The sequence below is a fragment of the Schistocerca piceifrons genome, chromosome 2 (assembly GCF_021461385.2).
Source record: "Schistocerca piceifrons isolate TAMUIC-IGC-003096 chromosome 2, iqSchPice1.1, whole genome shotgun sequence".
In the NCBI taxonomy this organism is placed as follows: domain Eukaryota; kingdom Metazoa; phylum Arthropoda; class Insecta; order Orthoptera; family Acrididae; genus Schistocerca; species Schistocerca piceifrons.
Genome location: NC_060139.1, coordinates 344,169,698 through 344,196,389, shown reverse-complemented (window position 1 = coordinate 344,196,389; position 26,692 = coordinate 344,169,698). Strand labels below are relative to the sequence as shown.

Genomic DNA, 26,692 nt, shown 5'->3' with positions numbered 1-26,692 from the left:
TACATGCAGTTACTTAATATTGTTCTCTGAATTTTTATTATAACTCTATGCAGTAACCCATCAACAAAATGACCAATAGGCTAGACAAGTCATCTAGCTGTAGAACTTAGTGTTACCCATGCAAAGCCAGGCAGGTCACTAGCAACAAATACATTCAAACAAAACAGTAGAAATAAAAAATAATGCTGATGAGCTTTTGCATTTAGGGCTGTTGAATAGAGTGAGTGGTTGACAGAAAAAGAAATAAACATAAGAGGAAACATGACCTGAAGTGCTTTCAGTAAACTAAATATGATTTTCAAAACTAAGATTCTGATGTGCCTAATGAACATTTACATTTAGTATGTATTACCAGTTTTGACACTGAGAGATGGATTTTTTACATGAAATACATTCAAGAACTAAAGTCTGTCAGAAGAGAATAATCTATGCGTCAAACTATTGACTGAAAAGGATGATATATTTGTGACCATAATTAAAATTAAATGGTGTTGGGCAGGATATGTAACAAGGAAAATGGATGATAAATGGACCACATAATTTCTTAGTTAAACTGCAAGTGATTAATAAACTGTGGTTAGTGTGCCACACTATTCTACCATAACAAATTTGCACCTATCGATTTTCCATTAGCAAACAAAAATTTTCATTCATACTTAGTTAGCTCTTTCTTCCTTTTTTTTAATAAAAAAGAAGAAAAACCCATGTTGACTTCACATTCTTTGCAGGCATTATCTAATTCACTTCATTTCCTCCAGTAGTAAATCAGAACCAACTGATTTCTTCATCTAACACATAAATATTTCATTACTACCAAAGATATTACATGTACTGGAAATATAATTTGTATGAATCCTTATGATGAACCTGCAATAGACATTTACATTCACAAACACGTGAGCTATGGCACACAAATAGACTATTACATACATTTGTTAGTCATACCAGTACAGAGGAAAAAAACTGTTATAGTCTCTAAAGTACTCACTTATTGATTCAAGACGTTTCAGACTGCGTGATGCACTAAGGAATACTGTTCGAATCACCCAGAATACACCAATCAATACTACAGTTGGCACCAGCGTCCAAAAATTAACTATAGCAACTGTGATAACCGTTCCTATAAGTGTAAGAACAATCTGAAAGAACCACAAGATCATGAGCATGCAAATATGATACTTGGAGGTTTACATATAATGTTCTACATTTTACTTTCCATTGAGATTTAAGTATTACAGAAGTACTGAAAGAAAGTGTGTATTAATTTTTTTTATCGACTCGTCAGAACAACCAAAAGGCAAAATCATTCTTTTCATGTGCTAGTTTATTATGTTCACTGCATAAATCAAACTTGGTTTCCTGGTTTAATGTATCAACATTTTTTCCAACTTTATTGACAGTTGATTCTACAGCTCATGAAAAATTTTTGATGGTTCTGATTGAATCTGAATATGCTATAGCCTGCTGAAAGTGTATGATCTTGAATCTATGTTCAAGTAACAGTAATGTAGCTAACGTATTACCACATTCAGCTGGTACAAAGTTCTTTATGATTTGCATTATGACTCTGTCCAAAAGTCTGTACTTGTTGCATGCCATATATTTTGATATTCAACATTCTAGTTACATGGATTACTTCACTGCTTGTAACATATTTTTCTATGTAAACTTTGTGAATAGCCACTTCTGTGAGCTGCACAATGTCACACTCTTCTGCTACATCAACAATGCCTGTGGCTATTAACATGAATGGTACTCTAGCATGGTTTTTAGTGATATTATCAACCACTGGATGTAGCTGTCAAAATCTTTCAGTAATATAGAAAGTTGAATTCCATTTAGAGGGTTCTTCTTAAATTAGTTTGAGGTCTGATTCCTTTTTTAGCTCATCACTTGCCGCTACATTTATTTAAAGCAGATTACAATCCTTTTCATAGCACTAAACAACTTTGACAGTCGGTCAGCCTTTTTACTATTGAATTGAGCATGTGACCAAATGCCATATGACCTTTTCTTCCAAATGCACTGATGTTGTTATGAGACATGTTCAGAAAAAGATTCACAGTGGCAATAAGTTACCTAATTTTTGCAGACATTGAAGATCAACTTTTTGTTTGCACCTCAATGTTATGATGTTTCAAGGACTTCAGTATTGATGTTGAAACACTAGTTTTTAAGCCCCTTTATCAATTATCATTGAACAGCCTTACTTGTAACTGTGTGTCTGACTCTCTTTTCATGGGCATTACTTTTCAATCAAATTTTTATAACTATGAATATCTAAACAACATACAAACAGTTCAGTTAGTTGTTTTATCATATTTCAACAATAACAGACCTTTTGATTATGGTGTACATGCAAAGGGTGATGAGAAACTAAGGTTACAGGGCTGATATTCCTCGAGTTTCATCTGTTATACAGAAATTAGTAGTATGCTGTAATTCCAATACATGCGGTTGGCAACTGTGCAGAGTTTCAGTCATCTGCCACCTACAGCACTAGTTGTAGGTAAGCACAAATAGCAGCTTGTTTGGAAAACTAGTCTTCTGACGAAACCTACTTAGTTATTTGATTTGATTTGATTTATTTCGTGTTCCATAGGTCCAACTGTGTTGGATACACAAGGACATAGAACGAGTCAGTTTTTTACAAATACAATTTGATAATCTTGTAGCATATACAGAAATTTGAGTACATAATTATATAAAAATGATATGAATATAATAGAGGGGAACATTCCACGTGGGCAAAACATATCTAAAAACAAAGATGATGTGACTTACCAAACGAAAGTGATGGCAGGTCGATAGACACACAAACAAACACAAACATACACACAAAATTCAAGCTTTCGCAACAAACGGTTGCTTCATCAGGAAAGAGGGAAGGAGAGGGAAATACGAAAGGATGTGGGTTTTAAGGGAGAGGGTAAGGAGTCATTCCAATCCCGGGAGCGGAAAGACTTACCTTAGGGGGGAAAAAAGGACAGGTATACACTCGCACACACACACATATCCATCCGCACATACACAGACACAATGTCTGCTTGTGTCTGTGTATGTGTGGATGGATATGTGTGTGTGTGTGTGTGCGCGAGTGTATACATGTCCTTTTTTCCCCCTAAGGTAAGTCTTTCCGCTCCCGGGATTGGAATGACTCCTTACCCTCTCCCTTAAAACCCACATCCTTTCGTCTTTCCCTCTCCTTCCCTCTTTCCTGATGAAGCAACCGTTTGTTGCGAAAGCTTGAATTTTGTGTGTATGTTTGTGTTTGTTTGTGTGTCTATCGACCTGCCAACACTTTCGTTTGGTAAGTCACATCATCTTTGTTTTTAGATATAATTATATAAAAATTTACAGTAAATTCTTTGGGCAGCAATATAGAAAAAGAAAATACATATTTTCTTAGAATCATTAAAACACTACAGAAAACAGATACAGAGCACACACAGATACAGAGATCAACTTGTATTATATAATATTAAAATATTACAATTTATTTAGTTAAAAATTCAAGCAACTTCTGTGGGAGAAACATGTAACTGCAGCTGAAATTCGCCAGCAGTTTGTAGAGGTTTACGGGGAAACTGTAATATCTCATCAGAATGTCACGAAATGGTGTCAGAAGTTACTGACCAGTAGGGAAGAAATCACCGAAAAAGGATTGCAGCTACTGATCCAGTACGGCAACAACAGTTTGAACACAGTTCACCTGGAGAAGCAGATTCAGGATAACAGGGGGATCACATTATGGCATATGATGGTAAAACTGGGAATGTTGCTTGGAATCACTTGTCTCATTGTTGATAATATTTTGCAGTACCAGAAATTCTTGTTCCTGATGGGTTCCTCGAATGTGAACCAACCAACACACGGGCACTGCATTGTCATGGACGATGAAACATAGGTCCACCAGAACACCTATAGCAGTAAGTGGTCATCAAGGGAGTGGAAACACTCGTCCTCTAGAAAGACAGAGAAATTTAAAGTGACACCATCTGCCGTGAAGATGACGGCTACAATGTTTTGGGGCATCTCAGGTGTCTTACACCTGGAGTTTTTGGAAAGAGGGAAAACAAGTGACTGATGACTGATACTGCAAGACCTTGACACAACTGCATGAAGCAATTGGGAGAAAACAGCCAAGCCATCTCACTGAGGGTGTCATCTTTCTTCACAACAATGCACAACCTCACACAGCCAAGTAGACCATCACACTGTTGAAACAATTTCACTGGGATGTCATCAACCACCCTCATTGCAACTCAGACCTCACTCCAAGCATCTGGCTGATCATGTAAGGATAGTATTTTTTTGAGGGGCTATACTCAAACTCATTCCACAAAGCAATAAGTGCTTAAACCAATATGGACCCTTTGTCAAAAAATAGCCTAAAGCATGCATGAAACATATTCAAAGTTGTGTATATGGACAACAATAATGATATGATTGCAACAAAAATTTGTGCTGAAGCAAGACTCAAACCCGGGTTTTCCACTTATTGTGACTGGTAGTTTTCTGATTCCTAGTGTAATGTGCTATTTCCAGGGTTTCCAAATCACCTGTTTTACTGCTACATCTGTCTGAATATAATTAACGCAATCAAATGCCTTAAAAGATCCCAATTGGTCATGTTCTATAATTAAAAAAATATTACTATGTGCTCAGTAAATGTATAAATAGTTAACTCAGTAGAATGGCCCTTATGAAATCCAAACTTTGATTGTATTACTGCAAAGGTGAGTCACAACAACGGAATACATTACCTTTTCAAAAATTATAGAAAATTATATATGGAGTGATACTGGGTGGTAGTTATTAATGTTGTGGAATTACCATCTTTATAGAGAGGCGTAAAAATGGTGTATTTCAGTTTTTCTGGGAAAACACTCTGAGTTAATGATGCTTTACACAAGTGGCTATGAATGCTGCATATTATACGGCCATGGCTTTTTAGTGTCTTTTTGCAAATATTCTCCTCATCATATGAATTTTTACTCTTTAGAGTCATTATGATCTTTCTTATTTCAGATGGGTATGTAAGATTAATTTTTAATTCACTAAACTTCCTATGTATTTATTCTCCAGTGTGTTGTTTTGCTTTCTCCTTTGAACTATTTGCACTAATTTTCACACCTAGTTTTAAAAAGTAATTATTAAAAATATCTACTACAATGAATTTTCTTTTACAATGCTTCAATTTTCTTTAAAAGAAATAATGTCAGCTTCTACCGAGTCTTTCCCTGTCTCTCTGTTAATAACATTCCATACTGATTTGATTTTATCATCTAAACTGCCTATTCCATACAATAAGAGTGTATTCCTAGACTTTTACAATGTTTCTTAGTATGTCACAGTACTGTTTATACTTAGACAGTATTTCTAGCTCATTATTTATTCTGGCTCGTTTGCACAAGACCTCTATTCATTGTGAAGAGACTCAGATATGTGTAGTGATCCCAGGTTATTTAATGACTTGCCATTATTACATTTAATTTGTGGGTTTCTTAGAGGGTTTCCAAATCATACATGAAACTTAAGTTATACAGTACAATGTGACTGACTGTACACTGAGGTCTGACAATCTATTTACCACTGGATAGGCATGTGCCTCTTTAACTTCAGTTTGTTGAATGAATACATTATCTTCAAGGGCACTATTACCTTGAGCAACTTCAGTAGGGAAATTTATGACTCATACCAAATTACAAGTGGTTAAAAGCACTTCTAGATCACTCTTACTGTCCCCCATGAAATTTATGTTACAATTTAAACCAATTAATAGCCCCTTCATTGTATCTGACAGAGAGCACAGTAATAAAACAAAATTTTTCATTGAAATTTCCAAATTACCCAGTAGACCCTGTATACTGTAAAAATCACATTTCCCAACAGTACCTCACAAGCACTTGCTTCTGCATCCTGATCTATACTGAATTTACTTTATTTATATTTCATTTTACAAATATGATGACTCTGTTATCCACATTGGATTTACATGAATATCCAGTTAACTTATAATTATTTACATTAAAATTTTCTATCCCTGCAGTTATACGGTGGCCAAACAGATAGATGACATCAACTTCTTTTCAACTACTAAAATCTTGCACACACATTAACAACATATAGTGCTCCTGTCACAGTGGAGCAACAATTGGACAGGCAACACTCCTCACCAGTGTTCCAAACAGAATATAAATATGTATTTTACAATTTAGGAGATTAATCTCAAAAAATTGTATCTTAGTTGGTGACTATCTCATACAAAAATTGTTGCCTTCAAAGTTCATGTTTCTAGGGCCATCATTTTAGGCAGGGCATTGACAGTCATTCAGAGAGTAAGTCAGTTTTTGACTTCAAAAATGTACAGAAAAACCAATATATATTTAGAGATATTCAGTAATGGAAAAAGAGTGCACTGTGCAGCAAAAATCATGGGGTTGGAGAAAATTCATAATTTGTAAATGGTGCCCTGTACAGAACAAATTACCCTGCTGCATGGTCACCATGTTTTTGTTCATGGAAGTTGCTCAGATATGCAGATAATCAATATTATTAAAAGTACTACAGAGTCTAAAAAAGTCCTCTAACTACACACAGCAAATCTTCTATGCCGATCCACCAGTCCTCTTCACACTAGTCAACAGCAATCACTGCACTGCTTGTGTGCTTGATTCCTCTATCCCTGCAGCTTGCTGGACTCAGACCTGGATCACCAGAACAACTGGCAGCGTTACAAATTGACCACTTTACCATATCAGATGCTACAGTCTCGGACAAATGCCATTAGGCCTGGATGCTAGAGAATCCACTGGTCACTGAGACTGTAGCTGGCTCACACCATACAGATCTGAAGCAGATGCCATCTGCCTATCACTGTCACCACCTGCTCCCCCCATGTTTTTAATCTAGTCACACAGTCAGAGGACCAATAAAGAAATGAAATGTCTTTGCATTATTTAGAGTATCACTAGTAATGGTATGCCAACAACTACATTACAATTAAAATGATGAAAAATAAACATTAAATGGAGGATGGGTAAGGTAGCTGAATTTGGACCCTGCCAGTTAACACCACAGTAAACTACATATGAAGTAAAGATGTCTGACCAGTTATAAGCTGAAACTAAAATGCTTACCTGGAAGCAGTCTACTACAGTAAGAGGAAGAATTTCATCCACATTTCCTATGTCTTTTGAAAACCGGTTGAGGATTCTACCTAAAAGGTATAATAAAATGTTAATAAGACATGTATTGTAGCCTTCCAGTTGATAAAACTTGCTGTAGAGAAACAATGATGAGAATGAAAGCTCTGGAAGAGGGAATAGTTAGTGAAGACACAGCTACATAATTATTGAGCACAATATGAGGTGGCAAGTGTTGAGATGCTGATAGCTACATGTAATTACATTACTTATGGGATTTAATCTCTCTATTTGGGAGCACTGAAATATCAGCCAATACTCCACATCAATAACTTATCTCAAGCTTGGTGGATTTATAGAAGATGTGTGTGCCACAAACATGATGATTGGAAAAAGAAGCAAATGCCAATTATAAACAAAGTGTGCAATGATCTGAATCATGTCAGTTGATGTTCTCATCCGTTTATTATACAATCCTGGTGTCAGAGCACATAATACAGTATGATTCCACGTCCCCAAAGAGAAACTTTGGAGTGAAAGTTCTGATGTGACATTTCAGTCTTCTTCCAGGAACTGGCTGAAGTGTGTCCATACAGTTATCTTTTTGTTTGCATGAGTTTATACAGGTAGATAATAAGTGCTCTACACTTCACCTTAACCACAAGCACAATGAGTTCAACATCTATAGATAGGTCCTAGAAGTTTTTGAAATCAGATAAACATCATGATTCCAGGAATAAATCTGAATCTTTGTAGTCTAGCTTTCACCCAAAAATGATAATAATAACTCATTGGTTAATCAAAATATACAGACTTAACTAACTTTATCATTTTTAAATCATACATAGGTATAAACATGAGTTCTGAAAACAAGCACAAGTTACTTGCTAATAAATAAAAGCATACTGTCAAGTTAAATTTACTCCAATAGGCATTGTTTACACCACCAATAAGCATTAATGGCAAGATAAAAACCATAAGAAATAACAAATATTGTGACCCCAGGAATATATTCTGTCATATGTCACTAATTAAGTCCTTTAGGAGACAAATGATGAAAACTACCCTGTTTATACATTCAGTGATGTTCCGAAGTTCTTTCCCTGTGAAATGTCATTAATAAAATAAAACTTGTAAAACTTAAGTTTCATGGCTTATATGGCATCATTTATCCATGGTTTAAGTATTAAACACATATCACAAAGCAGAGGGTAAGAACAAAATTGAGATCAGAAAGAGAGAACATGAAATTTGGCATTTCAAAAGGTCTGCCACTGTACTTAACCTTACATTACTGACACTTCAATAAATAACTTTAAAAGACTGTTGAAGAACTGTATCATTTGCTGATGATCACACTAATCAAAACCAAACTCTGCCATGGTACACAAAACTTCGGTGATAGCTGGTTCACAGCAAAGAGCTTAAGTCTTTTATTTTATAAAATTTCAAATGGACACTGATTTCTTATCACTACCATAAATAAATATGAATGGTTAGACAACAATGAAACAATATATGTTAAATGTCTTGAGATACAGCAGGAGATATACAGTTAATACATAGGTGTAGATAAACGAAACAAGACTCTCAGGGTAGGATGTTTTGCACTTACAATGGGACCATAACAACTGACCCTCACCAATTTGATTCTTATTGGCAGGGTGTATAAGACACAACTGGGACTTCAACATATGAAAAAAGAAAGATGCAACTCACAACTATTTTAGACAAAAACAGGTTTCACAATTTTGGGCATGCGTATCTACTTTTCAGGGTACCTACAATTCAAGAACTCCACAGCCGAGCGAGTACACATGTAGTTTCATAAGCATGAGGTAACTGCACTGAATGTCATCACAGCACCTCCCCCTCCCCCCTCCCCAACTGCCATGATTCTAACAACAAATTTATTATGACCGTGCAAATTATCAAATATATTTGTTCAGATGTAGACCCTTTACATCAATATAAAACCATTCTCACATCAATCTTCAGTGGACATAATTATTGCACCAGCCTAGTTCGAAAGCAGATTTCCCAGGCCATCAGAACCAATCCTGGTACTGCTGATCCTTCCAAAAAACTGCTTATGAGCACACCTTTCATCATTCAGTATTAACCTGGTATTTGACAAGGCTATGACTTCCTAAAATCATGCCCTGAAATGAGGTCCATTCTGTCTGACATTTTGCCCAACACACCTAGAATAGCTTTTCATCACCCTACCAATTCCCACAATATCCTTGTCAGACCCTATGCCCTACTGTCCCCACTGTAAGGCTTGCCTTATGCACCCTCCTACCATCACCTATAACAGCACTGTAACAGGTAAAACATATACTATCAAAGGGAGAGTCACCTATTAATTGACACATGTCATGTACCAGCTGTTATGTAAATAATGTTTGGCCTTTTACATTGGCATGATTACCACCCAGTTATCAGTTAAGATGAGTGGGCATAGGCAGAGGGTGTATACTGGTAACATGCTATATCCTGTTGCAGAGCATAATCTACAACATGACAGCTGTGACCTTAGTGCCTTTTTCTCCACACGTGCCATCTGGATTTTTCGCCCAGCCACCAGTTTCTCAGAACTCTGCAGGTGGCAGCTGGCGTTACAACATGTCCTTCATTCTTGCCATCCAGCTAGCCTTTAATTACATCAATTTCTTCTGTCTCAGTATTTTTTTCTCAGTGACTATTCCTTCTTCACTCCCATTTAGTTTTCTACAAGTTTAATTTTCTAACTTGTCTGTCTTTCCCTGACCCCTGCCCTCCACCTCTACTTTCTGCTATTATTAACTCATGCTCAATGTTTGGTCAGTAATCTCTGTCTTGCATGTTACCCTATCTTCCACTTTTAAACTCTCAGGTTTTCAGACCTCATTCTGTGCACTCCCCAACAATCATTCTTTTCTTCTAATCCAGTCCAGTAAGTCTCCCCTGATCTGGGGTTCTGGACAACTTTTCCGAACTCTCCAAATTTTCTAAACCTCACCAGTCCTTTTCGAACACCCCTTTTCATTCCTCTCCAACTCTTCTGCCAGAAGAAAGAGCCACTGGCTCCAAAAGCTTACAAATTTCAATAAATTGTATGCAGCTTCTCCTGCCACCTCATGAAGAATAAATTTTTTATCTATGCAATTACATTATATTTTCAAAAACTGATTGATGTTGTTGATGTGTTAGCCTATGAGGCCATCGTTCCTTTTTATGAAGCCCCTTTGCCAGTCATTGCTGTCATTTATCTTGTTCAAATTGTAGTCTGTTTTCAACATTATGTGAAAGTTTGCTTGTTTATTTATCTGTATCACCTATATTAACAACATCTTGCCCCTACATCTTTTCTAGTACTGATTTCCATACACTTAGATGGGTCCATTGTTATTTGTGAATTTGATTATAACACTTTACTTGAAGTTCACTACATTGCAGGGCCTTCTCCTGATCATCTTTTGCCAATTTATTTGGAAATTTGAGAGCAATTTTCTTTTCCAGTCTCCAATTACCTTGCTTCTACAGAACTCCTTCATGTTCTTATGCTTTTGTTCTTCACCAAACTGGACAGATTGATTTTTACTGCAATCTCCTGCATTATTTTATTTGCCTAACACAGTAGACTATGTTTTCTCAAATGACTTCATTTTCTACTTGCCATGTATTTAAATTTTTTTTCTGTTTTCATGACTTTCGCAATCACAATTTTTTCCCCATCATTATTTTTTCTATTTTTTTTAAATCATATACTCAACATATATGGTGAGAAATTCTTGGCCACTCATTACCACTTGTTAACTTTTGTCTATTCTCATGATTTTTGCACAAACTTTTCAAGTCTATTTTCATTTGCTTTTTTTCATTTTTCTCTCTTTTTTCCACCTCTGCTTCTTTTTTGCCATTCCCATAATCTCTAACACTCCAAACCCTCCTTCCTTGCCATGATGAATCCCATCATCTATTACATTTGGTCATTTTGAAATCATGTTTTCGTACTGTCAGAACTTAGGTCCCATCCTTGAACTTACCCAGATAATCAGTGACATATATGCCTCATCTGCCAATTTCCACTCAACCAGACTTCTCTCCTTCTAAAAAAATCCTCCAGTTATCTGCTCCTCACATTTCCTTACATGCTATCATCCACCAAGCCAACTTCAAACTGTAACAACAGGCCACACTGCACCTCAAAAAGCTATCCCACCTTCTCCTAAACTACTTCAACAGTGATGTTTCCCTTCCTGTCCCTTACCATCTACCTAAACAGCCCCACCATCAACCACTACTCCTCTCCTACAAACTGAGCTCAGTAAACATTCTTAACATCCCCTAGTGTTCACCACTGCCTTCCGAAGCAAGGATAACTCACGATCACAAGAACCAGTCACAGCATTGCAGTGTTCTCAACCTCTCATCTAAGGCAATCTCCCCTCCTGAATTGTCTGTATTATCCTAGAGTCTCACATACAGCCCTAAACCTGCATTTAATCATGCTGCTTTGGTGAAGGACCTACTTCCCTTCACATGTAATGCCAACTGGAAATGTTGCTTTACAACCCAGTCTCAAAACCTTTCCAACAAATAATCTGCCATTGATCACAGCCTTGAACAGTTCAGACAACAATCCCAACTTGATCCACCACAGCTACCTCAAAATCATTCCTTACAAGCCTTCCAAAATTCCTAACATACAGTTGTGCTTTACAACCTTTCCTCAGGCCCCTACAACATGATCCTAACCTGTACTCTACAGAACTGCAGGCTCTTCATTCCCTAAAAACTCGAATCCATCATTATCCTCCAAGCAGACAATGGATCTATCTCTGTGGAATTTGACTGATGGTAGTATGTAAGCAAGGGTGTATTCCAACTGTCCGACACATCTATGTAAAACATCTATCATCAAGATTTCATCCCTGTCATACAAATTGACCTACATACAATCCTGAAAATCTCAGGCTACTCCCAAGGACTAACACCTCAATCCATAGAATTTCTTACCCCACCCAAACCACACACCATCACCTTTTACCTTATTCCCAAGATCCACTAACCTGACCACCCAATCAACCAAGCTGTTCCATAGCTGTTGACTTCAAAGCACCCAGAAAACATTTATCTGCCTTAGTTGATCAACACCTGCAACCTACAGTACAAAGATTTCCTGCCTATATTACAGAAACTAACAGTTTTCTTGATTGTCTGATATCTGTGCCAGATATACCACCTTCATCCACATCAACATCCACCATATACATGATCTGTCTGCTGCTGAGGATTTCCTCAAACAGCACCCAAACCTGTGACATCCTTCCTGCTCAACTTAACCAACTTTATATTTTCATGAGTGCATGGCATCTGTTCTTTCACACTTATCCAAACCAATTTACACAACATGTATTACAGCTGCAGTTTCTGCCTAATCTGCAGCTGTGATTCATGTTATTTGAATTGAAGGTGGAGGGGGGGAGAAACAAAAGGAATTATGAATGTCAGTTGTATTGGGACGTAATGCGGAATCAGTGATGATGAAGTAAAATGTGTGCTGGACTGGGATTCAAACACAGGATCTCCTGCTTACTAGGCAGTTGGTTAACCACTGCACCAACCAGATGCAACTGACATCAGTAGTTCCTTCCCTTTCCTATCCTTTCTCCCCCTCCACCTTTAATTTACATAAGTATCACAGCCATGGATTCCATATGGTCTCTGTTCTTTCAGACATGTCCAAAAGAACAGACACAAAGCGTTCATATACTTGATTTGCCTTGGTGGGCAATGAACCTACCACCTTCAGTGTGGATGCACAATTTTGTTCAACCTCCTGTGAATCTCAAACTGGCAAGCACGGAGGACATGGACAGGGACTGCAAATACGTGATGATGGGTGAGAATATGGGCCGGCCAGAAGGCATGCCAAGATAGTCCACACAATTGCACGAAACACTGTGTCCAGGTGGTGCAGTGGTTACAGCAACAGCCTACTAAGCAGGAGATCCCAGGTTCAAATCCTGGTCCCACATATATTTTCACTCGTCACCACTGATGCGGCATAAAATCCTGATGCAGCTGACATCAACTGTTCCTTCTCTTTCCTTTTCTTTCTTCCCCCTCCACCTTCAATCAACAACAATTTTACCTTTGAGTGGCAGACATGCAAACAGACCAGAGGCATGGCCATGGGAACCAGGATGGCTCCCCTCTATGCCAAACTTTTCGTGGTTCAAAAATTTGGAGGAGGCTTTCCTGAGATCCATAAGTCTTCAGCCCCTGATTTGGTTTAGATACACTCATGACATCTTTACCATATGGGTTCACGGTGAGGGTGGCCTGTTAAAATTCTTGGGATCTCTAAATACACTGATGGAAAAAAAATTGCAACACCACAAAATAACTAATGTCGAGTAATGAAATTTTGTGACTACATTTGTCTAGGTAACATATTTAAGTGATTTACAATGGAAGATCACAGGTTAATGTAAGCAAGAGTAAGCCACTGCAAATGTGGAACAATGGTACATTAATGACCAGCATAACTGCCAGAATGTTAAATGCAAGCATGCAAATGGGCATGCTTTGTATGGTTCAGGTGCTGGATGTCAGTCTGTGGGATGGAATCCCATGCCTGTTGCACTTGGTTGGTCAATATGCGGATGGTTAATGCTGTTTCTGTATGACAGTGGATTTTTAGTCTGATGATGTCCCATATGTGCTCAGTTGGAGACAGATCTGGTGATCGAGGAGGCCAAGGCAACATGTTGACACTCTGCAGAGCATGTTGGGTTGCAACAGTAGTATGTGGGCAAGCGTTATCCTGGAATGCTGCCCCCTGGAGTGTTGTTCATGAATGGCAGCATGACAGGTTGAATCACCAAACTGACATCCAAATTTTCAGTCAGGTGCACAAGATAACCACAAGAGTGCTCCTGTTGTCATACGAAATTGCACCCCAGGTGATAACTCCGAATGTTGGTCCAGTGTGTCTAGCACACGGACAAGGTGGTCGCAGGCTCTCAACTGGTTTCCTTTTAACCAGTACAAGGCCATCACTGGTACAAAGACAGAACCAGTTATCATCAGAAAGACAACAGACCTCCACATTGCCCTACAATCAGCTCTCATTTGACACCACTGAAGTTGGAAATGACTGTGGTTTGGGGTCAGCAGAATGCACACTACAGTGCCTCTTGCTCAGAGCTGTCCTTCAAGTAACTGATTTGTAACAGTACATTTTGTCACAGCAGTGCCAACTGCTGCACAAACTGGTGCTGCAGAGCAGTACAATATTATCTTGTAGCAGAGATGCTGACTCAGCATCACCGCTATATGGTGAGTAGAAACTTTCCTTCTCATAATATTGTTACATCCCATCCTGGATTTTCCGTTGTTTGATTTGTAAAATGTTATCTATCATTTGTGATCAAGGCAAACATTAAAAATAAAGCAGTACAATGTGCCAGAGCCACACACTGAACACTACTGGTCTTCCCTCTCTGTAGACCCATGTGACAATACATTCTCGTGATCACTGCTTCCAGCAATCATGCACAGCAGCTACATTCCTGCTAAGTCTTTCTGCAATATCCCATCAGCAACATCCAGTTCCTTGCAGCCCTATTACATGACCTTGTTTAAACTTAGTGAGTTGCTGATAATAGTGTCTTCCTCATCTTAAAGGCATTGTGGACTAACCTCAACTCACCACATCCAATCTCCAAGATAACTGATGCACATTACTGTTATGGCATGTATTTGAAGCAACCTGATTTGGACCCTCATTGTGGCACAACTAGTGCCACTCTTATGCAACTGGTGCAAAATATCAATAGACATTATCTTTCAGATGTAGAAACACACCTACCAACTTAAGTTTACGTCGCACAACTCATTCTTGCTACTGTGATTTTTTTTCCCCATCAGTGTGCATTCTCCCAATTAAATTTCACACGCCTACTAATGAATGACAGTACCTACATTTTGGCATTTGCCATCATTTCCATGTCAAATGTTCCCATGCAGCCTTGCCATTCAAAGCAAATGTATTTGTTCAGATGCAGACTTTTTACAGTAGTAAGACACCAATCTCACCTTAGCCATCACAGGATGTAATTACCACACCAACTTAGTTGAAATGCAGGTTTCCTGAGCTATCAAATCCACTGCTGATTCCTCCAAAAAACAACTTATGAGTACACCTCCCATTACTCAGTATTATCCTGGTCTCGAATGTATTAATCTGCTAATTTGACAAGGCTATGGCTTCCAAAAATCGTGCCCTGAAATGGGGTCCATTCTGTGCGACACTTTGCCCAACACACCTAGAATAGCTTTTTGTCATCCCCCTCCTCTCTGAAATATCCTTGTTAGAACCTACTCCTTCTGCACCTACTTCCCTACCCTATGGCTGGCCTTATGCACCTTCCTCATTGTGGCACAACTAGTGCCACTCTTATGCAACAGGTGCAAAATATCAATCGACATTATCTTTCAGATGTAGAAACAGTGTGCTATAACAGGTAAAACATATACTATGAAAGGGAGAGCCACCTATGAAATGACACATGTCGTGTACCAGCTGTTACGTAAATACTGTCTGGCCTTTTACATTGGCATGACTACCACCAAGTTATCAGGATGAATGGGCATAGACAGATGGTGTTTACTGACAGCACACTATATCCTGTTGCAGAGCATAATTTACAACATGACAGCCATGACCTCAGTGCCTGTTTCTCCACACATGTCATCTGGATTCTTCTGTAGACACCAGTTTTTCAGAACTGTGCAGGTGGCAACTGGCATTACAAGATGTCCTAGGTTCTTGCCATCCACCTGGCCTTAATTTACATTAACTTTTTTGGTCTCAGCATTTCTTCTCAATAACTATTTCTTTCTCCAATACCTTTTAGTTATCTACATCTTTTATTTTCTGAAGTGTTTATTTTTCCCCACCCCTCACCTTTGCCACGTACAATGCCTTAACTTTTCACTCTTATTAACTCATGCTCAATGTTTTTGACAGTAATCTCTGCCTTGTGTATTATCCTGTCTTCCACTTTTAAGCTTGCAGGTTTTCAAATCTCATCATGTGTAGTTCCTTTTCATGCCTGACCCCATGGCCAGGGGTTCTGGGGAATTTTCTGAATTCTCCCCATTTCCTAAACCTCACCAGTTCTTTTCTTTCACACCTATTCTTTCCCCTTTAACCCTTCTGTGAGAAGAAGGAGTCATTGGTCCCAAAAGCTTGCACATTTCAATACCTTTATGTGCATGTTCTGTTGCCACTTAGTGAGTAGATTTTTTATCTATCCAATTATCTTATTCTTCCAAAAATTGCTTATTTCATTGATACAGTCAATGCAGTACAATAAAGCAATAATTTTTGGGGACTAAATTATTAAAGAATCTATGAAATTATGCATGACAGAAAATCTGATGAACTACAATAGTAGATACTAGTTGGATAATTCATGGAACCCATCTTTACCATGATTTGTTTGCAAACAAAGACAACAGAGTATGCTGATAGTCAAGCAACAACCCTGAGGAAGGCTGAGTTCTTCAATTCCAGACGGGGAGGGTGGGGGGGGGAGTGCACTCTTCACCATCATGTGGCATGTTCAGTCTGTCACCATAATTTTAATGAATGCACGAAGTACACAAAGTGCACTGATAAATTGCAGAGAGGGAGGAGGGGAAGTCTTCATCAGTCTTTGCTGGATCACTTGAAGATGACTGGCAGGTGTACAGTCAAAAGACCATGACTTGTACTAAATAATGACTGGCTGCTAGCCTAATATTTCTTTGAATATTCAATTTGCTGAAGTTTCTTCACATGCTCTAGAGTTCAGTTTATTTTTACAATTTACCCTCTTCCCAACCCTACACCTTCCTTTCTATGAGTGTACTTACTTCACAGTACTTTTTTCTATTAGTGAGTCATACATGTACCAGGGTTGACTGAAATCGCCCCAGATATTCCAGAGCTATGCTGGAACAGACGTGACTACATATATCATTTCTTTATATATCACTATCTGTAGATGCTTTGCAAAGTCTTTTCTTCTTATTAAGTAACTACACACATATAAAGCAGACACATTGACATGTACAAAGTAAATGAAAGAATGATTTTTTTGTTACTGGATTAAATTTGAAAAATTCTATTCAAATGCTTACATTTTGCATTATAAGCTTCGCATGCATATGCAAATGTTAAATATGTTCCACATATATTATATTTAACATATCTCACACATATTTATATGTATATTTCATCCATATTCCTAGCGAATTTCACTCTGCAGTTTCATCTGAAGTCTAAAGAAATGTTTAATTCTGTATGTAGCTGCAATCATCAGTCAGTCTGTCTACCATTTAGAGCCCCCTCCTCCCTCCCATCACCACTCCAACCCGTCCCTCTTTATTCATACATTTTCAAATTGATTAGTCTAAAATCATACATTCAAGTTATTTCACTTACTTGTGCACAACTTCAAAGAAAAAAAAAAAAAAAACGAAGTGTTTTTAATAATTTCACATTATACGGGGTAGTTTACAACCCCTATTAGAGGCTTATAGGTACTGTAGAGGGGACTTAGAAATAAAGTTTCGATAATGAACCCGCTCCAGAAATGTATGCTTTGGATGTAAAGTAAGTTTGAAGATTATATCACTTTCAAATCTCCTGCTTAGTGGTACACACAAAGGGGAGACAATGAGCTCTTACCTGTGTGCCCTACAGGAGCCCATGGTATGGGCTATGTTTTGAATACTTGCACTGTGAAGGGGGAGATCTGGAAGTGATCCATTCTTCAGACTTGTTTTATGTCCCAGCAGTACATTTCAGGACATGGGTTCTTTACCAAAGTTTTATATACTAACTCCTCTGTGCAACCCATAGAAACATGTAAAATAAATTGTGAAACATCCTGTATTTGTACTGTTCCCCATTGACATATAGCAATGAGATATAATGGATTAGATATTTTGTAGTGGAAAGAATAACTATTTCATAATAGCTATTTTTACTTGGTGTGTGTGTGTGTGTGTGTGTGTGTGTGTGTGACACTAAAATTTATAAAATTGTCACTTTTATTTCATAATGAAACAAGCAATAGGAAGAAATGACAATCTTTTGATTATAAATTAGTGTAATTATGATAAATATTAGAAGACATACATGAATACAGCAATTAAAAATACCTGCAGGATTGTTGTTGAAGAAATGCATAGTTGCTCGTGTTACACCAATAAACATTTGATTGTGTAGCCTCATTGATGCACGTATGCAAAGGATGAAGAATGATATGGAGCGAACTACAGTAACTACAACTGTAGCAACCATAACTGCAGTATAGATATAGACACTTGTGGTTGTATCTGGTATCCAACCATAGGCTGTCAAATATGTGTCAGTCTCATTGTAGTATGTGGCATTACTTTCAGTGTATATGGTTTGCGTTATCTCTTCTGAGTTGGTCCTGCAAAAATTAGGAATATATATATTAAGTAAGAATGCTTTAATGAAAAGTCTATTGAAATATAAAATACAGGAGGGTACCTCACTCCAAAGCTAATGGCTGTGAATAATACAGAGGAATGACTTGTAAACTGGGAGGTAACAAACATTATTTTACAATTATAATTTAAGAATTATACCTCTACAGTCACATGGCAACTGGATCAATGAGCAGAACACAAGTTGCTAGGAATTAAGAAAATGGAAAAAGGTCATAGCTACTACTCACAGATTAAGCCTTAAACCTGATCTGACTCACAGAGTCTAGCCTATAAGGCCTATAAGCCAGTATGAGGAACAGTGATCATGGGCCGTGTGAATGAGCAATGATCATGGGACGTGATCAGTACGTCACCAATCCCTCCAGCTGTTATTGCCAGCTGATGAATCCTGGTGTGCCGCTGCTTCTTTATTTGAGTAGCTCTGCATTTTGCCTAAAAAAAACTGAGTGAACTCCATTCCTAGATTTCATTTTACAGAGACATTTAAGGTCCTTATTTGGCCAATAGACATGTGCAAAATTAAGAGCAACAGAAATTACAAATAGCTTCTTTATATTAACCACACATCATCACCTTCATATCCATGGGTTAGCAGTTCCTTTGCATCTCCATTTTCTGCAATCTATTGCTTCCTTCTTAATGTTCCTGTATATGCTGCTATCCTGCAGATCATCCAGGATCTGAACTCTCCCTCACCTCCTGCTCCTTTCCACAAGCTTCTCTTAAGACAGTTTCTATAAGCTGCTGCTTCTTTCTTAATAAATGTCCAATCCAGTTTCTTTTCCTTCTGCTTATTACATTCAGTAATTGCTTTGCTCTCCCATGCTTCTCAGTACCTCCTCATTTTTCACTCTGTCCATTGAGCATATTATCTCCATTTTCTACCATATTCAAACCTCAAAATCATAAAACCTTTCTTCCTCTTCTCTACATTTCAGCACCATAAAGGAGGACATTCTGCACAAAAATATTTTATTAGACTTTTCTAAAATCTTTGCCATATTGCTGCAAAAACTCTCATTTTCTTACAAAATGCCATTGCTATTCTGATTTTAATTTCTGTGCTGCTTTTCCAGTTGTTTCCTATCCTGCTTCCTAGGTATTTAAAGCTTTGTACATGTTGTAATATTTCTCCATTCAGCATTATCTTTTCCCTTTTATTTCTACCTAGTAGCATTACTTTCATTTTCTTTGAACTGATTTTCATTCCATAAATCTTTCCTTTAATTTCAGTGTATCCACTATATCTTGAATATTCTTTCTCACCTGTTACTAGAAGGACTTCTTTCTCCAATTTTTACCCTCTCATCATCTAGTGGGCAGTGGTCAACAATACTTTCTAGGTACAGATTGGAAAGGGTAAGTGACACACAGTAGCCTTGTCTTACTCCCTTTCCTACTTCTGGCCAACTGGTACTGTCTTTTGTTTTTGTGTTATTTATTTTTTATTTAAATATCACGAGTTTGTAAGTCGTTTGGTTTCCCAGTTCACTTTATTTCCCTTCATTATAGTTGCAAGCTCATTTCGAGCCACATTATCAAATGCCTTTTACAGGTCTATAAAACAATTACAGGGTGGGGCAAATAAAAGCAGCCCAGATGAGGGGATACATTTTGAAACCATTTGTGGCAGTATTAACAGAAAAGGAAAACACCTACAGTTACTTCCAACAGGATGGAGCAACTGCTCATACAACTGGATAAACCTTGCAGAACATTTACACAATCTTTACACCTGACAGCTGTTAGCAGTGATCAGTCTGGTCACAGCTCTACCGCATCTGTCAGTGTGTGATTACTTTGTGTGGGAGCCCTCAAGTCTAAGGTATATCACAACAGCCCTCTTAGTCTTCAAGAACTGCAGCAGAACATTTCAAATGAGATTGCAGCAATTCCAGCACTCCACCTACAAGCCACCATCAGCAGCTGTCTGACCAAGGCCCAAAAGTGCCAAGTGATGAATGGTGCTCACTTTCAACATCTGCTATAGTCAGGTTAGTACTGTATCTCATTTTCTCTGCTGTATTTCATTGTATCCCTTTAAACAAACCTCTCTCCCAGAATTTAAGAGCCACAGTGCATCTTTTGTATCAGTATTTCATCTAAAACCAAATTGCTCTCCAGCCAAATGCTCATCCATTATCTTTTCTAGTCTTTTATTAATGACTCTTAACACAACTTGGCTGCATGTGAATGAGGCTACTTGCCCTGTGTTCAATGCATTTCCTCATTTTCTGTTTATCTGGTACTGGAATCATTACTATATTCAAACAGCCCTCTAGCCATTCATCATTATAATGTATTTTGCTGCATAACCTCAGTATTTGTCTTACTCCTTCTTGGTTAAAACATTTTAGTATTTCTCCTGGTGTCACATCTGTATCAGCTGCTTTCTCATTTCCTATTTATTTCTTCATTAAGATTGGTAGTCCTTTCTCATCATGCATCCAGGATAGTATCAGTTCTTCTTCCAGTATTTCAGCTGATAACCCTAACCCACATTCAATGTCAGTCAATGGCAAAATTTAAAGTACTTGACATAACACTGCGGCATAAATGCGGGTGCATCACAGATAACTCGGATGGCAACAAGACCTCAGTCAGAGATAAAGCTTTATTTATCTAAGAGTAAAACAAAGCAAATGCAGAGCCAAAAAATCAACAGTGTTTACAAATTTTGGCTGATTACTATAATGGAGGTCATTTTTTGGAATGCCAGGCAGTGAAAACTCAAAAACATAATTCTTCTAAGAGCACACAGGTGAAATTAGCGGTTTCCATAACCTGTCAAGCTGGAAATCCTCATCTTGGTTGAGTACTGGAAATCCTCATCTTGGTTGAGTAGGTTGTCTGCTAATTATATTTCCACAGCTTCCTTGACCACTGAATCCCATAGGATAAGGCTCTGGCCAGTTTTGACTTTCCCATAATCCATGGAACGGGCAGTGGAAATATAACGTTCAGCTGCTGCAGATTTGTTGGGGAGTAGTAGATGGTTGTGTCACCAGTATTCGATAAACCATTCCTGTGCAGTGCTTATTGCTAATTCTAGATGCTTCTTACCACACTGATCCACCTTTCGTAAGAGCTACCTGATAATGCTGCTGAAAAAGTAAGGGTTGAAGCATGCCAAGCACTTACAAGATCCCATCCACAGAAAAGTAACATATACGAATCTAAGAGAGCTGCACTTTATAATCTCCAGAACAATTCCCAGTTAGTGGTTTTCCCTGCAAGTCTCTCAGAGCAAAATAGTGGATATTACCCATTATTTTGCTGATGAGTGACCTCTCCATATAGAGAAGATGTACAACTTATAACAAGACTGTCAAGGACCTCACAGCTCAAGGATTAAAAAAAAACTGCTCTACTTCTAACTCCAGCCATCTACTTGAGGACTGAAGCTTCCTAGATAATTTGACCTTACCAATATCCGCACAATTATACAGAAAAAAGGAGATTCAGAAGAAAATGTAAGTTGTAAACCATGCTTGTAGGAGATAATACAAGTGTTAGCTATTAAACCAACATTGAGCAATGCAGATGCACCAACTTATTGGATGGCCAAATATTTTGCTCCATTGTTCAAACCTTTGGTTAGTAAATGTGGCGATATCTAGATAGTGTCACTGTCTCATAAGTCATACATACAGTTATGTACATAGGCTTCTGTGGCTTCACATACTGTATCAGTTGCCTGATTTGGAGCATTCAGAAGTGATTATATCAGTGCACTTCACAAACTTGGATGAAGTGAAGAGTTCTCAGTATGATGCTAGTTGTGTACAGAATAGAAGGAATTAACTGATTAGCACTAATAGATGTATCAGGAACTGTGTATTCTACAACCCCAAAGCACAGAACAGTCTATTTAATTTTCTCTTTCTTCTCTTGGTGATTCTTTACTATTTTTCTTTCTAAACTGCTTGTACTCATAATAATTATTTTCATCATCTTCTTCTTCATCATTAGTAAAATTTATTTCTAAAGAAGACTGGTACATACTGAAGAAGTCATTCTCATCACATTTATCAACAACTTACTCCTCCAACAGTAATTATTACAATCATAAACTAACAAATCACTGCACAACATCACATTCAAAAAGCAAGAGACAATAGTAAAGTCTGTTTTGAAACACAGCACATTTACAATTAAGCAACAACATGCAGTAATACACTGCTCACACGCAGCCTAATTAACTTAATGTCAATGGTCACAAAAGACCACTGTGACACCACAGTATCAACACCACAGAATAACAAGAATTTCTTACTGGAGGCAATTAAAATGTGTTAAGATACAATTATTAATAAACAATACTTTTTGCCCACCTGGAAATTCTTCTTATTCCACATTGGTATGTGGCATCTATATCGTTAAAAAAAATGACACTAGTAACACAAATGAGATAAAGTAAACTGAATTTCTTTCTGGAAACAAAATGTTAACAACATTACAGTTTAACAATACAGGTAAATTACATGACTAAGAAAATATTACCAGTATGAGAGCCAGTAATCACCACCCAGAACAACCACTGGTGTCAATATAAACGCAACAGCCACAAATAACTGTAGACAGTAGTTGCCACCAGAAGAGAAATATGAGAAGTACACAGCACTTCTAACGCCACCCGAGGTTCTCAATTCTGCTTCTTGTCGTGGTGCTGATGCTTCTTCTATAGATGCCATTCGCTGCAAATAGCATGCATTTATATGGGAGCTGTAGATCTTACTGAATTGGATCCTGTAAATGCTTGACTTATTTTACACAGCAAATTACCACAGCAGATAAAAAAAACACAGAATGTATATCCATATTAAAAAAAGATTAAAAGATTGTTTAGTCTCAGCCTGAATACCCAGTGCACAATAATATTTAACTTTCTAGAACACAGGAAGTTACTCAAATAGCCCATGGCTGAAATGGTGTGACTAGAGGTGGAATACAAATGTGTCAGAGAGAAACATGTTACAAATAATAATAGCTCCAATTAACACATACATGCACTTGAAATGTACACTGTATAAATTTTACATAATTTGACAAATGAAAAATCTACTCACCATGCAGCACCAAGAGAGCACACATACAAAGTTACTGAAATTTGCAAGCTTTTGGGGTCAGTTGCACATTTTTCTGAGAGAAGGGCTGAGACAAGGAAGAGTGATGAAAGAAAAGGATTAGCAAGGTTTAGGAAAGTTCAGAAAACTCACCCAGAACCCAAGGTCAGGGAAGACTTACTGGACAGGATGAGAAGGAAATATGATTGTTGGAGGCTACACTGGACAGGATTTGAAAACTTGAAAGCTTACAGGTGGAAGATACGGTTATATGTAAGACAGAGATTATTGCCAAACATTGTGCATGAGTTAATAAAAGCAAAAACATAAGTGCATTATTTGTGAGAGAGGTGGGAGGGGGGTGGCGAAAGATAGACAGGTCAGAAAATGAAAGATGTAAAAAACTAAACGGGAGTGAAGAAAGGAATAGTCACTGGAAATAAATGCTGAGACCGAAGAAATTAACATAAATTAATGTAGGGTGGGTGGCGAGAACAAAGGATATGTTGTAACACCAATTCCCACATGTGGAGTTCTGAGAAACAGGTGTCTGGGGGAAGAATCCAGATGGCACGTGTGGTGAAACAGGCACTGTGGTCACAACTGTCATCTCGAAGAGCTTGTCTGCAATAATATGTTGTGTATGGCCAGTATATACCTGCTGCATATGCCCATTCATCCTAATCGATAACTTAGAGGTAGTCATGCCAATGTAAAAGACCGAACAGTTTTTGCCTATCAGCTGGTAGGCTATATGACCTGTGTTACTTCACAGGTGTCTTCCCCTTTTCTAAACCTCATCACTCCTTTCACTTCACCCCTCTTCCTTCTCTTAAATACCCTTATAAGTGTGTTCTCCTGCCACTATTTGAGGAGTAGATTTTTTATCAATCCAATTATATTATATTTTCAAAACCTGATTATTTTAACTACATAAATTTATTATTTTTACATTGCAAAGTTTCCTTTATCATCTTTTGCCTGTTTTTAAAACTTTCTAGTACACGGCAATTTCCTGAAGTCTGTTGCTGAAATGTACTTAAAGGTTGAACATGAATTTGTAAAACAATGCAAGGGTACAAAAATCTATTGCACTAAAATAACTATATACTACTTCTTCTAACATTTATGACTTGTTTCACCTCTAGAAATGGTTTGTACTTGTGGAATGCCATGTTGCACTGTGGTTCAAAGTCTATGTTAAATTCTACAGCCCCCCCCCCCCCCCCCCCTCTAAAACTGACTGGCTGGGTATGTCAGCCCATAGATCAGAGGGAAGCAACAGAATATCACTTACAAGAGTTCTACATTTACCAAAATACTGTGGTGTTTAAACCAACCTCTGGGTTATGAACATCTTTATCTCACTATTTTAGCAAATTACACAAATTATTTACAAACTGACTTTCGATAAGAGTGAAAGTTTATTCAGTAGAATGTGTTTCTTCAATGACAATTGGTATACTTGTGTTAAAGACTTTTTATAACTGTAAATATACTTCATAAAAACCAACATTGTCAAATAGATAAAAGTAAGAACTAAAATAAGTTTCATTCTGGAAACATACCCTAGGCTGTTGCTAAGCCATGTTTCCACAATATTCTTTGTTCCAGTAGTGCTAGTCCTGCAAGTTTTGCAGGAGAGCTTCTGTGAAGTCTTGAAGATAGGAGATGAGGTACTGATAGAAGTAAAGGTGTGAGGTCGGAACATGAGTTGTGCTTGGGTAGCTCAGTCGATAGAGCACTTGCTTTAGAAAGGCAAAAGTCCCAAGTTTGTGTCTCAGTCTGGCACATAGTTTTACTCTGCCAGGAAGTTTCAGAAATAAAATAGATTAGAGAAACATTTGACACACCTTTGACTGATGCTCAAAATCACATACAGCAAATGAGGTGCTGATTGAGAAAGTTCAACATTTAACTTAGAATCTTACAATTTTAAAGAGTACTAGAGGATATCTGTCTGTGGATTATGTACATACCTGACAAACATCCTTTAATACTCTATAAATATTGAACTTAAAATTCTTAATCAGCACCTCATATGCTGTACATGATTTTAAGCATCACTCAAAGGCAGATAAATTGTTACTCCAATTTGTTTTCTTTCTCACTTTTAGATAACTCATTTCCCACAGCATTTGACTATTTTTTCAATTTTTTTATTTTCCAGTTTTGTTCAGAACACATGAAAAATAATATATTTAACTTTCAAGCAATTAAGTACAAGTTTTTTTCCAAAACTACACCTCATGCTGGTCAATTTGTCCAATTCCAACTTGTTGTTTGGCTATGAAAATTGGACAAATATCCACTGTGTGATTTCTAGGGAGTCTTGCTTTCAATCTACTCAAATAATTGACCAAAAAGTGCAAAATGTAGACAGAATACTGAAGAACATGAGTGAAAACTGTAAAATGAAACTCTGCCTTTGAAGTGCACTGTGCTCCAAAATTAAATTTACGTGAAGATTAAAAAGTGGAAAGAGTGGAAACTGCTCCCAGAAGCTTGCCTTCTATGGACAACATCCAACATACGAATTTTCTGAGAACACTTCAGTGACTGACTACATGGTCCAACATACCTCACCTACTTTTCTAAACCTCATACAGTAGTGGTCGTCAAACTGTGGGCTTTTGGCTGCATCTGGCCCAAGCCAAGTACTGTTGTGGCCAGTGGTTGTCAGCTGTATTTTATAGTGATATTCATCTACCTACTCAAAGGCACATCCAAAAACATCAGGTAACATTAAGAGCTTCTTAAGAGTGTAAATTTAATAGATGTTGGTGAATTCGACAATGAGGTAAGTAAATTTGGCCACTTACCTCAAGGACAGAGAGGTAAACAGTGCATCTATTGCAGGATTGAAGGATATGAGAGGGGGAATGTTTTATTGTTTGTCTTCTATTGCTGACAACTTAAGGGCAGTACCCAATAGCTGCCATGGTATAAATT

The 26,692-nt window shown here is 37.6% G+C and overlaps 1 protein-coding gene across 3 annotated transcripts in view; it reads right to left on the bottom strand.

Moving 5' to 3' along the window:
- Positions 1-26,692, bottom strand: part of LOC124775036 (probable multidrug resistance-associated protein lethal(2)03659) — a 294,648-nt gene that overhangs the window by 91,612 nt on the left and 176,344 nt on the right. For all 3 annotated transcript variants that reach the window (XM_047249811.1, XM_047249810.1, XM_047249812.1), the window contains 4 exons: positions 23,178-23,371; positions 18,357-18,634; positions 7,143-7,222; positions 989-1,139 (listed from right to left, as the gene is read on the bottom strand). In XM_047249811.1, the coding sequence (XP_047105767.1) occupies positions 989-1,139; positions 7,143-7,222; positions 18,357-18,634; positions 23,178-23,371 (703 nt within the window). The remainder of the gene's footprint in view (positions 1-988; positions 1,140-7,142; positions 7,223-18,356; positions 18,635-23,177; positions 23,372-26,692) is intronic.